Below are 13248 nucleotides of genomic sequence, written 5' to 3'. Positions count from 1 at the left end.
CACAGTTACACACAGTAATAGGTGCAGATAATCACACAGGAGCAGACTACACACAGTTACACACAGTAACAGGTGCAGATAATCACACAGGGAACAGACTACACACAGTTACATACAGTATAGGAGCAGATAATCACACAGGAACAGACTACACACAGTTACACACAGTAATAGGTGCAGATAATCACACAGGAACAGACTACACACAGTTACACACAGTAATAGGTGCAGATAATCACACAGAACAGACTACACACAGTTACACACAGTAATAGGTGCAGATAATCACACAGGAACAGACTACACACAGTTACACACAGTAATAGGTGCAGATAATCACACAGTAGCAGACTACACACAGTTACACACAGTAATAGGTGCAGATAATCACACAGGAACAGACTACACACAGTTACACACAGTAATAGGTGCAGATAATCACACAGGAGCAGACTACACACAGTTACACACAGTAACAGGTGCAGATAATCACACAGGGAACAGACTACACACAGTTACATACAGTAATAGGAGCAGATAATCACACAGGAACAGACTACACACAGTTACACACAGAAATAGGTGCAGATAATCACACAGGAACAGACTACACACAGTTACACACAGTAATAGGTGCAGATAATCACACAGGAGCAGACTACACACAGTTACACACAGTACTAGGTGCAGATAATCACACAGGAAAAGGTTACACACAGTTACACACAGTAATAGGTGCAGATAATCACACAGGAACAGACTACACACAGTTACACACAGTAATAGGTGCAGATAATCACACAGGAGCAGACTACACACAGTTACACACTAATAGGTGCAGATAATCACACAGGAACAGACTACACACAGTTACACACAGTAATAGGTGCAGATAATCACACAGGGAACAGACTACACACAGTTACACACAGTAATAGGTGCAGATAATCACACAGGAACAGACTACACACAGTTATACACAGTAATAGGTGCAGATAATCACACAGGAGCAGACTACACACAGTTACACACAGTAATAGGTGCAGAAAATCACACAGGAAGCAGACTACACGCAGTTACACACAGTAATATGTGCAGATAATCACACAGGAGCAGACTACACACAGTTACACACAGTAATAGGTGCAGATAATCACACAGGAACAGACTACACACAGTTACACACAGTAATAGGTGTAGATAATCACACAGGAACAGACTACACACAGTTACACACAGTAATAGGTGCAGATAATCACACAGGAACAGACTACACACAGTTACACACAGTAATAGGTGCAGATAATCACACAGGAGCAGACTACACACAGTTACACACAGTAATAGATGCAGATAATCACACAGGAGCAGACTACACACAGTTACACACAGTAATAGGTGCAGATAATCACACAGGGAGCAGACTACACACAGTTACACACAGTAATAGGTGCAGATAATCACACAGGGAGCAGACTACACACAGTTACACACAGTAATAGGTGCAGATAATCACACAGGGAACAGACTACACACAGTTACACACAGTAGTAGGTGCAGATAATCACACATGAACAGACTACACACAGTTACACACAGTAATAGGTGCAGATAATCACACAGGGTACAGACTACACACAGTTACACACAGTAATAGGTGCAGATAATCACACAGGAACAGACTACACAAAGTTACACACAGTAATAGGTGCAGATAATCACACAGGGAGCAGACTACACACAGTTACACACAGTAATAGGTGCAGATAAACACACAGGGAGCAGACTACACACAGTTACACACAGTAATAGGTGCAGATAATCACACAGGGAGCAGACTACACACAGTTACACACAGTAATAGGTGCAGATAATCACACAGGAGCAGACTACACACAGTTACACACAGTAATAGGTGCAGATAATCACAGGAGCAGACTACACACAGTTACACACAGTAATAGGTGCAGATAATCACACAGTATCATGTCCTCTGGGTGCCTTGGGTACAATAAGAATCATCCTAAAGAGACACTCAGGAATCTCCATCTGTAATGGCTGTCTTTTTCAGAACTACCCTAACCGTAAGTAAAACAAGTACCTACCAACCTTTAGTGGACGTCATAAAATTCCGCTTACCTACCCCACCCTAAGTTATCCTCCCCACAAGGGCTTAGACAGTATTCTGTGTCTTACCTTTTGGATCTGTTCCTGATGATGGACAAAAGGGAATGTCAGCAAATCACTTAGTGTTAAATTCTCCAGCCCAGAAAATGTCCGACCCATATCTGCATAAGAAATAGAAAAATGTGTTACCTGAATTAGTTGCAGCCCAACCTATCGTAAGTATTGTGCCCCGTCATTCTATTTTTTATCCATACTAACCTCATACTACACCAGCCTCCATCTGACATACCAACCTCCTACTTACTATCATACCAACCTCACACTACACCAGCCTCCATCTGACATACCAACCTCCTCATTACTATCATACCAACCTCACACTGCACCAGCCTCCATCTGACATACCATCATCCTCCTTAATACCAACCTCACACTACACCAGCCTCCATCTGACATACCAACCTCCTACTTACTATCATACCAACCACACACTACACCAGCCTCCATCTGCCATACCATCCTCTGCCTTACTATCATACCAACCTCACACTACACCAGCCTCCATCTGACATACCAACCTTCTCCTTACTATCATACCAACCTCACACTACACCAGCCTCCATCTGACATACCAACCTTCTCCTTCCTATCATACCAACCTCACACTACACCAGCCTCCATCTGACATACCAACCTCGTACTTACTAACATACCAACCTCATACTACACCAGCCTCCATCTGACATACCATCCTCCTCCTTACTATCATACCAACCTCACACCACACCAGCCTCCATCTGACATACCATCCTCCTAATTACTATCACACTAACCTCATACTACACCAGCCTCCCTCTGACATACCATCCTCCTCCTTACTATCATACCAACATCACACTGCACCAGCCTCCAGCTGACATACCATCATCCTCCTTAATACCAACCTCACACTACACCAGCCTCCATCTGACATACCAACCTCCTACTTACTATCATACCAACCACACACTACACCAGCCTCCATCTGCCATACCATCCTCTGCCTTACTATCATACCAACCTCACACTACACCAGCCTCCATCTGACATACCAACCTTCTCCTTACTATCATACCAACCTCACACTACACCAGCCTCCATCTGACATACCAACCTTCTCCTTCCTATCATACCAACCTCACACTACACCAGCCTCCATCTGACATACCAACCTCGTACTTACTAACATACCAACCTCATACTACACCAGCCTCCATCTGACATACCATCCTCCTCCTTACTATCATACCAACCTCACACCACACCAGCCTCCATCTGACATACCATCCTCCTAATTACTATCACACTAACCTCATACTACACCAGCCTCCCTCTGACATACCATCCTCCTCCTTACTATCATACCAACCTCACACCACACCAGCCTCCATCTGCGATACCAACCTCCAAATTACTCTCATACTAACCTCATACCACACCAGCCTCCATATGACATACCATCTTCCTCCTTACTATCATACCAACCTCATACTACACCAGCCTCCATCTGACATACCAACTTCGTACTTACTAACATACCAATCTCATACTACACCAGCCTCCATCTGACATACCATCCTCCTCCTTACTATCATACCAGCCTCCATCTGACATACCATCTTCCTCCTTACTATCATACCAACTTCATACTACACCAGCCTCCATCTGACATACCAACCTATTCCTTACTATCATACCAATCTCACACTACACCAGCATCCATCTGACTTACCAACCTCCTCCTTACTAACATACCAACCTCATACTACACCAGCCTCCATCTGACATACCATCCTCCTCCTTACTATCATACCAGCCTCCATCTGACATACCATCTTCCTCCTTACTATCATACCAACCTCATACTACACCAGCCTCCATCTGACATACCATCCTCCTCCTTACTATCATACCAACCTCACACCACACCAGCCTCCATCTGCGATACCAACCTGCAAATTACTATCAGACTAACCTCATACCACACCAGCCTCCATATGACAAACCATCTTCCTCCTTACTATCATACCAACCTCATACTACACCAGCCTCCATCTGACATACCATCTTCCTCCTTACTATCATACCAACCTCATACTACACCAGCCTCCATCTGACATACCAACCTATTCCTTACTATCATACCAATCTCACACTACACCAGCATCCATCTGACTTACCAACCTCCTCCTTACTATCATACCAACCTCACACTACACTAGCCTCCATCTGACATACCAACCTCCTCCTTACTAATATACCAACCTCATACTACACCAGCCTCTATCTGAAATACCATCCTCCTCCTTACTAACATACCAACCTCAAAAAACAACAGCCTCCATCTGACATACCAACCTCCTCCTTACTATCATACCAACCTCACACTACACCAGCCTCCATCTGACATACCAACCTCCTCCTCACTAATATACCAACCTCATACTACACCAGCCTCCATCTGACATACCATCCTACTCCTTACTATCATACCAACCTCACCTTATCTCACAACTGGTCAGGTAGGTACCACACATTTGGAGCCATAGGTGCTATCTCTTGGCGCCCTTCATCCGTTATATAGTTTAGTATCTTTTTCCCTAGCAAGGTCCATAGCGGCCAAGATATTTACCTTAATATTAACATCTAATCCAAATAATGGATTCTCTGAGATCACTCAGACAAAAGATTATAATTGGCACTCCCAACACGAGCACTAATGCCAATATTGAGGACGATGGATCGATAAATGTCCAATCCATATTCAGAGAATTAGAGAAATTACTCATCTCAGAATATAAGGCTGAGATCCCCTTCTTAAAGAAGTGTCTAGAATTGGATATTATACTGAAAGGGTTACTGATAAATAAAGACTGTGCCTTTCCGATATCAGACACCACTTTCTTTAATAGATGGACAGAGACTCTAATAGAAACTCACAGACTGCTCTCTTAAACTGATGAACATTCTGATAAAATGTAAGCACAGGCAGAGAGTAAATCTTAAGGACCGTAACCGTATTGGGGAAATTGAGTTGGAATTGAAGAAATTTGAAGAGCATGAGAAATTCCTAGAACACAAGAAAGTCATGCAAGATAACATTGACAAATTGGATAATGTCTTTGCAGAGAGAAAAGGGACTAAATTTAGTCGAGACAGAATGGATTATGAATTAAATAAGATCTATTCTTGGCCGAATTTCCAACAAGGGAATAGAGGCTACAGATTTAATAAGAAGAACAGATCAAAGAACAAAAAAGAGGATAATGAGGAAGATAAAGTAAAGGATCCCATACCTAAACCCATTCTAAAGAATTATAAAAATAAAAAGAATAAGAAAGTGGTGTTTTCATCAACAGAAGCAGAAACCACGGATCAGGAATCCTTGAAATCTTCAGAAGCATCCCCTCTCTCTCCTACTTCCTCTGTCTCTTCTCTCTGTTCTTATTCCCTACAGGGTACATCAGCAGATGACACTGAAGGAGAAGATCCGGTGATGCGTCCAAAGGCCCCCAGAAAGGAGCAGAAGGTCCCTTTAGGAGAACAAGGAGATCAAAAAGGAAAAACTCCAAGAAAGAAGAAAGCCTAACTAATGATGGGACTCTAGATCTCACTGTTATCAATATTTCTTCACATGTATTAAGCACTGATCAAATTAAAGTTCTAAGTAAAGGCTTAGGATTTGCTCCTTCAAGAAATTTTTCCCCACTACTACACTGCTGGATGTCAAGAGATTCATCAGGAAGCTGACACTTAAAAGATTTTTTAGCCTTAATCCTGAATCACAATTGAGAGAAAGCAGTGCAGTGGTGGAGGATACTGTCATGAGTGTTGATGTATCGTTTGAGGACGCATGTATGTTGAATACCTTGGTCGAATTGAATGTTGATAATGATACTGTGTCACAAAAGGTCAGACCACAAAAACCTAAGAGGAGTAGTTCTAGCTTTTATCCCATCCAATTTAGGGGGCAGGCTTTAAATATGTTCCAAAAAAATGTGGAAAGACAAATATTACAATTGGCAGATAAAATTTCTGAAAAAGGTTCTAGGACAGGTACTTCAAATTTAACATCGTCTGAAAGAGTTGCTTTGTCTCTTCTGCAGGATAATCAAGAGATTGTCATAAGGAACTCCGATAAGGGAGGTAACATCGTAGTGATGAATAAATCTGATTATTTTGCAGAAGCGCAACGACAACTCCAGGATACCAATGTTTATAAGCGGTTATCAGGAAACCCCACAATAAGATTTAAAAAGGAGCTGATTAACTTGTTAGATGATGGAGTGGAACTGGGAGTGCTTAGTGAGGAGGATTTGGGACATCTAATACCTAACCATCCAATTGTGCCCCTTTTCCATTATTTGCCTAAGATCCACGAGGACCCTGTGAATCCCCAGGGTAGGTCTATAGTCTCGGGCATTGGCTCCCTTTTTGGAGCCACTGTCTGAGTGGATGGATGATGTTCTCCAACCGTTGGTTAAAGGATTGTATTCCTACCTGAGGGATTCCCAACACCTGTTAAGCTGTCTGGATGGGATTTCGTGGGATGAGGGGCACGCTTGGATGGTTGCGGATGTTGTATCTTTGTACACTATTATTACTCACACCATGGGTATCTCAGCAGTTAGATTCTTTTTGAATAAATTTACCAGTTACACCACAGATATTATCTCATTCATTTGTGCTGTTGAGGAATTTCTTCTTACACATAATTTTTTCCTTTTTGAAACATTTTTTTTGCAATGTTGCGGTACGGCTATGGGTGCAAAATATGCACCATCTTTCGCAAACCTATATGTAGGTTTGTGGGAACTTAATTACATCTATGATATTCATAATCCATTGGCAGCCGATATTCTCCTTTACAAGAGATTTATCGATGATGTGATTCTCATAGTCCGTGGGCCATTGAATAATGAAATTTTTTAAAAATATATGACATACATTAACAATAATGACATGAGACTAAAATTTGTAGGCATTTTTAATAGTTCAAAGGTGGACTTTCTTGATGTGGCTTTAGAGGGTGACGTGGAGAACAAGAGAATAGTATCATGCACATTTCGGAAACCAAGCGCTGGTAATACTATACTTCATGCTGGGTCCTGTCATCCACGTCACCTTATTCGAGCCATACCAAGGGGACAGTTCATTAGGTTAAGAAGAAACACCAGGGACACAAATATGTACATGGAACAATCCTCTGAGTTGTGCAAAAGATTGGAAGCTAGGGGGTATGACCCTAAAACTTTACAGTCAGTCCGGACTGAAATAGGTCACTCATATGCACCAACATGCCCCCTCACCCAGAAGAGTAAAGGGGTAGAACAAGGGGATGTACTGTTCTCTACATAATATACCAGGCAGTTCCCAGAAATTATACGGATTTTAAAGAACAATTTGTCTATACTATCTGGTGATGATGTATTAAGGGAGGTAATAAAACGGTGTAAGTTTGTCTCCAAAAAACCGGTCACATTAGCAAACAAATTGGCACCTAGCTTGGTGAGACGAACAAGAACAAATAGATCTTGGCTGAATGCAAAGGGCAATGATAAATGTGGGAGTAGGGGTTGCCTTACTTGTGACATGCTAGATACTAGAACAGAGTTCAATTCAACAGTAGACAATTGTACATATGACATAGACTTCTATGCAAATTGCAGAACTACCTATGTTGGGTACCTGCTGGAGTGCTTGTTTTGCCATTGCCAGTACGTTGGTAAAACGACTAGGCAAATGGGTACGAGAGCATGTGAGCATTTTAATGATGTAAAGAACTATAATAAGGATTTGACTGTTGCTCAGCACTTCAACGGTGTACACTTCACTAACATAGGTAATTTCTTCATTAAAGCTATTGATCTAGCTAGGATGCCAATTAGAGGGGGAAGCAAGTCCAGAATCTTAGATAAATAGTAAAGAAAGAGAGTCAGTGGCGCCTCAGGCTAACTTTCCAAACAAACAAGTATTAATCGAAATAATATATCAAAAAAGTGTAAAAGTGAAAAAAGTGTAAAAATCCAACAATAATATTTAATGGTCTTTATAAAATATATTATAAAAATTTGAAACATTTAAAAATACATAAAATGAAACTCTGGATGCACAAATTATCAAGCAGACCGAAAACTACAATTGATGATCTAATGGCTACAAACTAACATACCAATTGATGATATAGCAAACACTAAAAGACGGTATTTATAAAAAGCATAGATTATTTAATAACAATAATACAAACATAAACATACACCGGTGTATAAAAACTTCTTGCAATAGTACAAATATAAAAATAATGATGTAGATGGACTAAGAATGGATGCAATATTATTCAAAATAAGTTTGTTGAATTTGCAACAATGTGTATGGATCCGCTACTACCTAGTAGCTACAAATGTCTTTATATCACAAGTAAGTTTACGTTGAATCCAACGGCTTATAAGTTTGCAACTGAAGTGCAGGAGGCCTGAAATTCCTCGAATGTGTCAGTCAATAAAGGGTTAAACTTTGCCGTGTAAACTCGGCTACAATTTCTTCAATAGTGGAGACAATTTGTCTTTTTATAAGTCGTGGATCGATCAGTGCAGTCCGTAGATGAAAATACAATTAGTACTCACTTTGAGTTGACAGCGTCCTCGCTGTGTGATGCAAGTTACCTGTTAGCAGGTTATTGTATGTTGGTGGTCCAATAAGGAACTGTGAATGTGCGCGCACTATTTCAAATGAAAATGAAGTCTTTTGAAGAAAAAACAAACTCCTAACGGCTCAGTTTGTGCTAACGAAGCACGTAGAAAGAGCCAGTTCTGGGAGTGATTTATTTTGCTGCTAGAGCATTCAGTGGGAGCATTCAGTAGGAACGTCTACGCGTTTCAGCTGTAAAGCCTTTATCAAGATCTTACTAGGTAGTAGCGGATCCATACACATTGTTGCGAATTCAACAAACTTATTTTGAATAATATTGCATCCATTCTTAGTCCATCTACATCATTATTTTTATATTTGTACTATTGCAAGAAGTTTTTATACACCGGTGTATGTTTATGTTTGTATTATTGTTATTAAATAATCTATGCTTTTTATAAATACCGTCTTTTAGTGTTTGCTATATCATCAATTGGTATGTTAGTTTGTAGCCATTAGATCATCAATTGTAGTTTTCGGTCTGCTTGATAATTTGTGCATCCAGAGTTTCATTTTATGTATTTTTAAATTTTTTAAATTTTTATAATATATTTTATAAAGAGCATTAAATATTATCGTTGGATTTTTATACTTTTTTCACTTTTACACTTTTTTGATATATTATTTCGATTAATACTTGTTTGTTTGGAAAGTTAGCCTGAGGCGCCACTGACTCTCTTTCTTTACTATTTATAGATTCCTGGCACACAAGGAGGAAGGTGTGTCACTATTCTGAGATCCTGATTGGCCATACGGAACACGGTACGGCTTGAGGATTAGCTGCTGCCTTTGTCTGTCTTCCGGGCGACGTTAAGGTCCCAGTCTGCTTTTTCAGGCACGCCATAGTGCCGTTTTGTTTGTGAGTATTGGTCCCTTCCATTCCTATATTTCTATCTGGGTATTAGCGTTATTACCCTATTGGCGTCTTCCTTTTTCCTACTACAGATTTCTCCACCGTCGACACACGTAACGGAAGAGCGGCCTACCATTGGATGATTTGGACAGACCCCCACCATCATTACCCTGGGCGCACCTCCGTCAAGAATTAGTTTCTCTGACTTTCTTTTACTATTTATACCTTTTTCACACCTTTGGGAAGTGTGAATTTGTCAGTAGACCATAACTTTCCTTTGCTCCTCAGACCAGTGTCTAAACCTTTTTTTGTCAGAATCTTAGATAAGAAAGAATTGTTCTGGATTTTTAAATTAAAAACAAGGACCCCTCTTGGTCTCAATAAAGAATGGGACATTAGCTATTTTGTCTAGGAGGTTAATTAAGCTCTTAGTTTTTTTGGGAATGTTTGGCTTATCACCTAGATAATTTGAGATAATACTGTAACTTGAATAAATTATGTGGAGCTTACTATGTAGGAGTATGTGTTTTCACACTAACTTTATGCATTATGTAGGTTGTATTATCAAATTTGAACAGCCAGTACAGAGTGAGTTTTATTTTACTCTATTATATTAAAACAACATAAATTTAATTGAATTAAATTAACATAAATTTAATTAAATTTATGTTGGTTGGATCAGTGGTAGATGGTGATCTGTCTTAGATGAATGACTGTGCTCAAATTAAATCAAGAGGTATATATAATGAATTTAGTGCTTGTATATATATTAAATTAGATCCTTGTATTTAGCATCAAATTATAAGCTGATATATAATAACTGTAGTATTTGTATCAATATTTGTTTTTAAATTAAATGTTTGAGCAGGCAAATATGAGGGCGACTATCAGCCCTATTTAAAGATGGATGTTGTGTAATGCAAACTGAGTCTTTGATGAAGCGCCACTAGAGGGCGCGAAACGCGTCAGACTTGTCAGTCCTGTCCATGTCTGTCTGGGTCATTGTGTTTAAATAAACGATGACGTTTTTTTTGGACCTGTTTGTGCAGCCGGTGCCTTTCTTCTTTCACTCTAATAGAAACCTCTAGAAAACTAATGAAACTCATTATAGAATACAGAGAGTTATTAATCCCACAAATAGACTGTGAGATTAAGGAAGATGTGGAAATAATAATGAATTTAGAAAATTTAGGTTTGGAAACTAAAGCAATTATAGACAGAAAAACAAACAATCAAAAAGGTCACAAAAATCAGGGATGCCATTATCCAAAAAAAAGACCAAAAAGCTTAAAAGAGAATTAGACAATATGCAGGATGAAGACTCACTTAAAGTGGAAAAAGAAAATATAGACACAGAGATAAATTCAAACTTAGACAATGAGGGTGAAGACCCCAACACCTGGACCACAGAATCATACAAAAACGTGAAGAATCTCTCCTCCAACTTTACACATAGGAGTAACTTCCAACATAGAAGGCACTTCAGAAGACAAAAACAAAATGTATGCTTACCTGATAAATTTATTTATTTCTTGACACAGTGAGTCCATGGATCATCATAATTACTATTGGGAATATCACTCCTGACCAGCAGGAGGAGGCAAAGAGCACCACAGCAAAGCTGTTAAATACCACTCCCTTACCCACAACCCCCAGTCATTTGACCAAAGGGAAAGGAGAAAGGAAGTAATATAAGGTGAAGAGGTGCCCGAGGTTTATAGAAAAATAAACTGTCTAAAAAACCCATGGACTCACCGTGTCAAGAAATAAATGTATCAGATAAGCATAAATTTTGTTTTCTTTCTAATGACACGGTGAGTCCACGGATCATCATAATTACTGTTGGGAACCAATACCCAAGCCAGAGGACACGGATGATAAGGGAGGGACAAGACAGTAAACCTAAACAGAAGGCACCACTGCTTGAAGAACCTTTCTCCCAAAAGAAGTCTCAGCTGAAGCAAACGTATCAAATTTGTAAAATTTTGAAAAAGTGTGCAAAGATGACCAAGTGGCAGTCTTGCAAATCTGATCAACAGAGGCTCCATTTTTAAATGCCCAAGAAGATGAAACAGTCCTCGTAGAGCCGTGATTTTCTCAGGAGGCTGCTGACCAGCAGTCTCATATGCCAAACGAATAACACTTCTCAACCAACAAGAAAGAGAAGTAGCCGTAGCTTTCTGACCCTTACGCTTCCCAGAAAAAACAACAAACAAAGAAGAAGACTGGCGAAAATCCTTAGTCGCCTGCAAATAATATTTCAACGCACGAACCACATCCAGGTTATGCAACAAACGCTCCTTATGAGAAGAAGGATTAGGACACAAAGAAGGAACAACAATTTCTTGATTAATGTTCTTATCTGAAACAACATTGGGAAGAAAACCTATGGCAGTACGCAGTCCCACCTTATCAGAATGAAAAATAAGAAAAGGAGATTCACACTGCAGTGCTGAAAGCTCCGAGACGCTTCTAGCCGAAGAGATAGAAACCAAAAACAAAACCTTCCAGGATAACAACATAATATCCAAAGAATGCATGGGCTCAAAAGGAGCCTGTTGAAGAACTTTAAGAACCAAATTAAAGGGACACTAAACCCAATTTTTTTATTTAATGATTCAGATAGATCATGCAATTTTAAGCAACTTTCTAATTTACTCCTATTATCATTTTTTATTCATTCTCTTGCTATCATTTATTTAAAAAGCAGGAATGTGATGCATAGGAGTCGGCCCATTTTTGGTTGAGAAACTGGGTTATGCTTGCTTGTTGGTGGGTAAATGTCAGCCTCCAATAAACAAGCGCTATCCATGCTGCTGCATCTAAAATGGGCTGGCTGTTAAGATTTACATTCCTGCTTTTAAAATAAAGATAGCAAGAGAACAAAGAAAAATTGATAAGAGGAGTAAATTAGAAAGTTGCTTAAATTGTCATGCTCTATCTGAATCATGAAAGAAAAAAATTTGGGTTCAGTGTCCCTTTATGACTCCAAGGAGGAATTGCAAACTTAAACATAGGCCGAATTCTAACCAGGGCATGACAAAAAGACTGAACATCTGGCACATAAGACGCTTGTGCAACAAAATAGACAAAGCAGAAATTTGACCCTTCAGGGTACTAGCAGATAAACCCTTCTCCAGACCCTCCTGGAGACAGGACAAATTCCTAGGAATCCAAACTCTACTCCAAGAGTAGTCCCTGGATTCACACCAATTGTCATATACCTGTAACTTTAAGTACTAAGACCAACCCACTCCTTCACCTCCCTTTAAAGGTGTGTTCAGTACACCTGTGCTTTGCTTGATAATTGAAGTTTGTAGTTCCCACTCTGCTTCAAGCTCTAAAGCTAAACTCTTCAGATCCTGCTTTTTCCTTTTCCTGTACACTTAAAACAGACTTTGGCAGCAACTCAATCAAGTCTGTGTTAACTCAGCAGTCTTACCTTTCAGCCAGCTCCGTTACTGAGCGTATACCGCAACCAGGAAATATGAACAACTTCCCTGCTGTGATTCGTTTTGTCTCAGTGCCAACCCCGCTCTCTG

General features: G+C 39.8%; 1 protein-coding gene across 1 annotated transcript in view; it reads right to left on the bottom strand.

Moving 5' to 3' along the window:
* DNHD1 (dynein heavy chain domain 1) overlaps positions 1-13248 on the bottom strand; it is a 1127964-nt gene that overhangs the window by 761853 nt on the left and 352863 nt on the right. Inside the window, exons 14-15 of the mRNA XM_053705693.1 lie at positions 5107-5236; positions 2197-2288 (exon numbers count right to left, since the gene is read on the bottom strand). Of these exons, the coding sequence (XP_053561668.1) occupies positions 2197-2288; positions 5107-5236 (222 nt within the window). The remainder of the gene's footprint in view (positions 1-2196; positions 2289-5106; positions 5237-13248) is intronic.

Source organism: Bombina bombina, chromosome 3 (genome assembly GCF_027579735.1).
Source record: "Bombina bombina isolate aBomBom1 chromosome 3, aBomBom1.pri, whole genome shotgun sequence".
Taxonomy (NCBI): Eukaryota; Metazoa; Chordata; class Amphibia; order Anura; family Bombinatoridae; genus Bombina; species Bombina bombina.
This window is presented reverse-complemented; position numbering and strand designations above follow the sequence as displayed.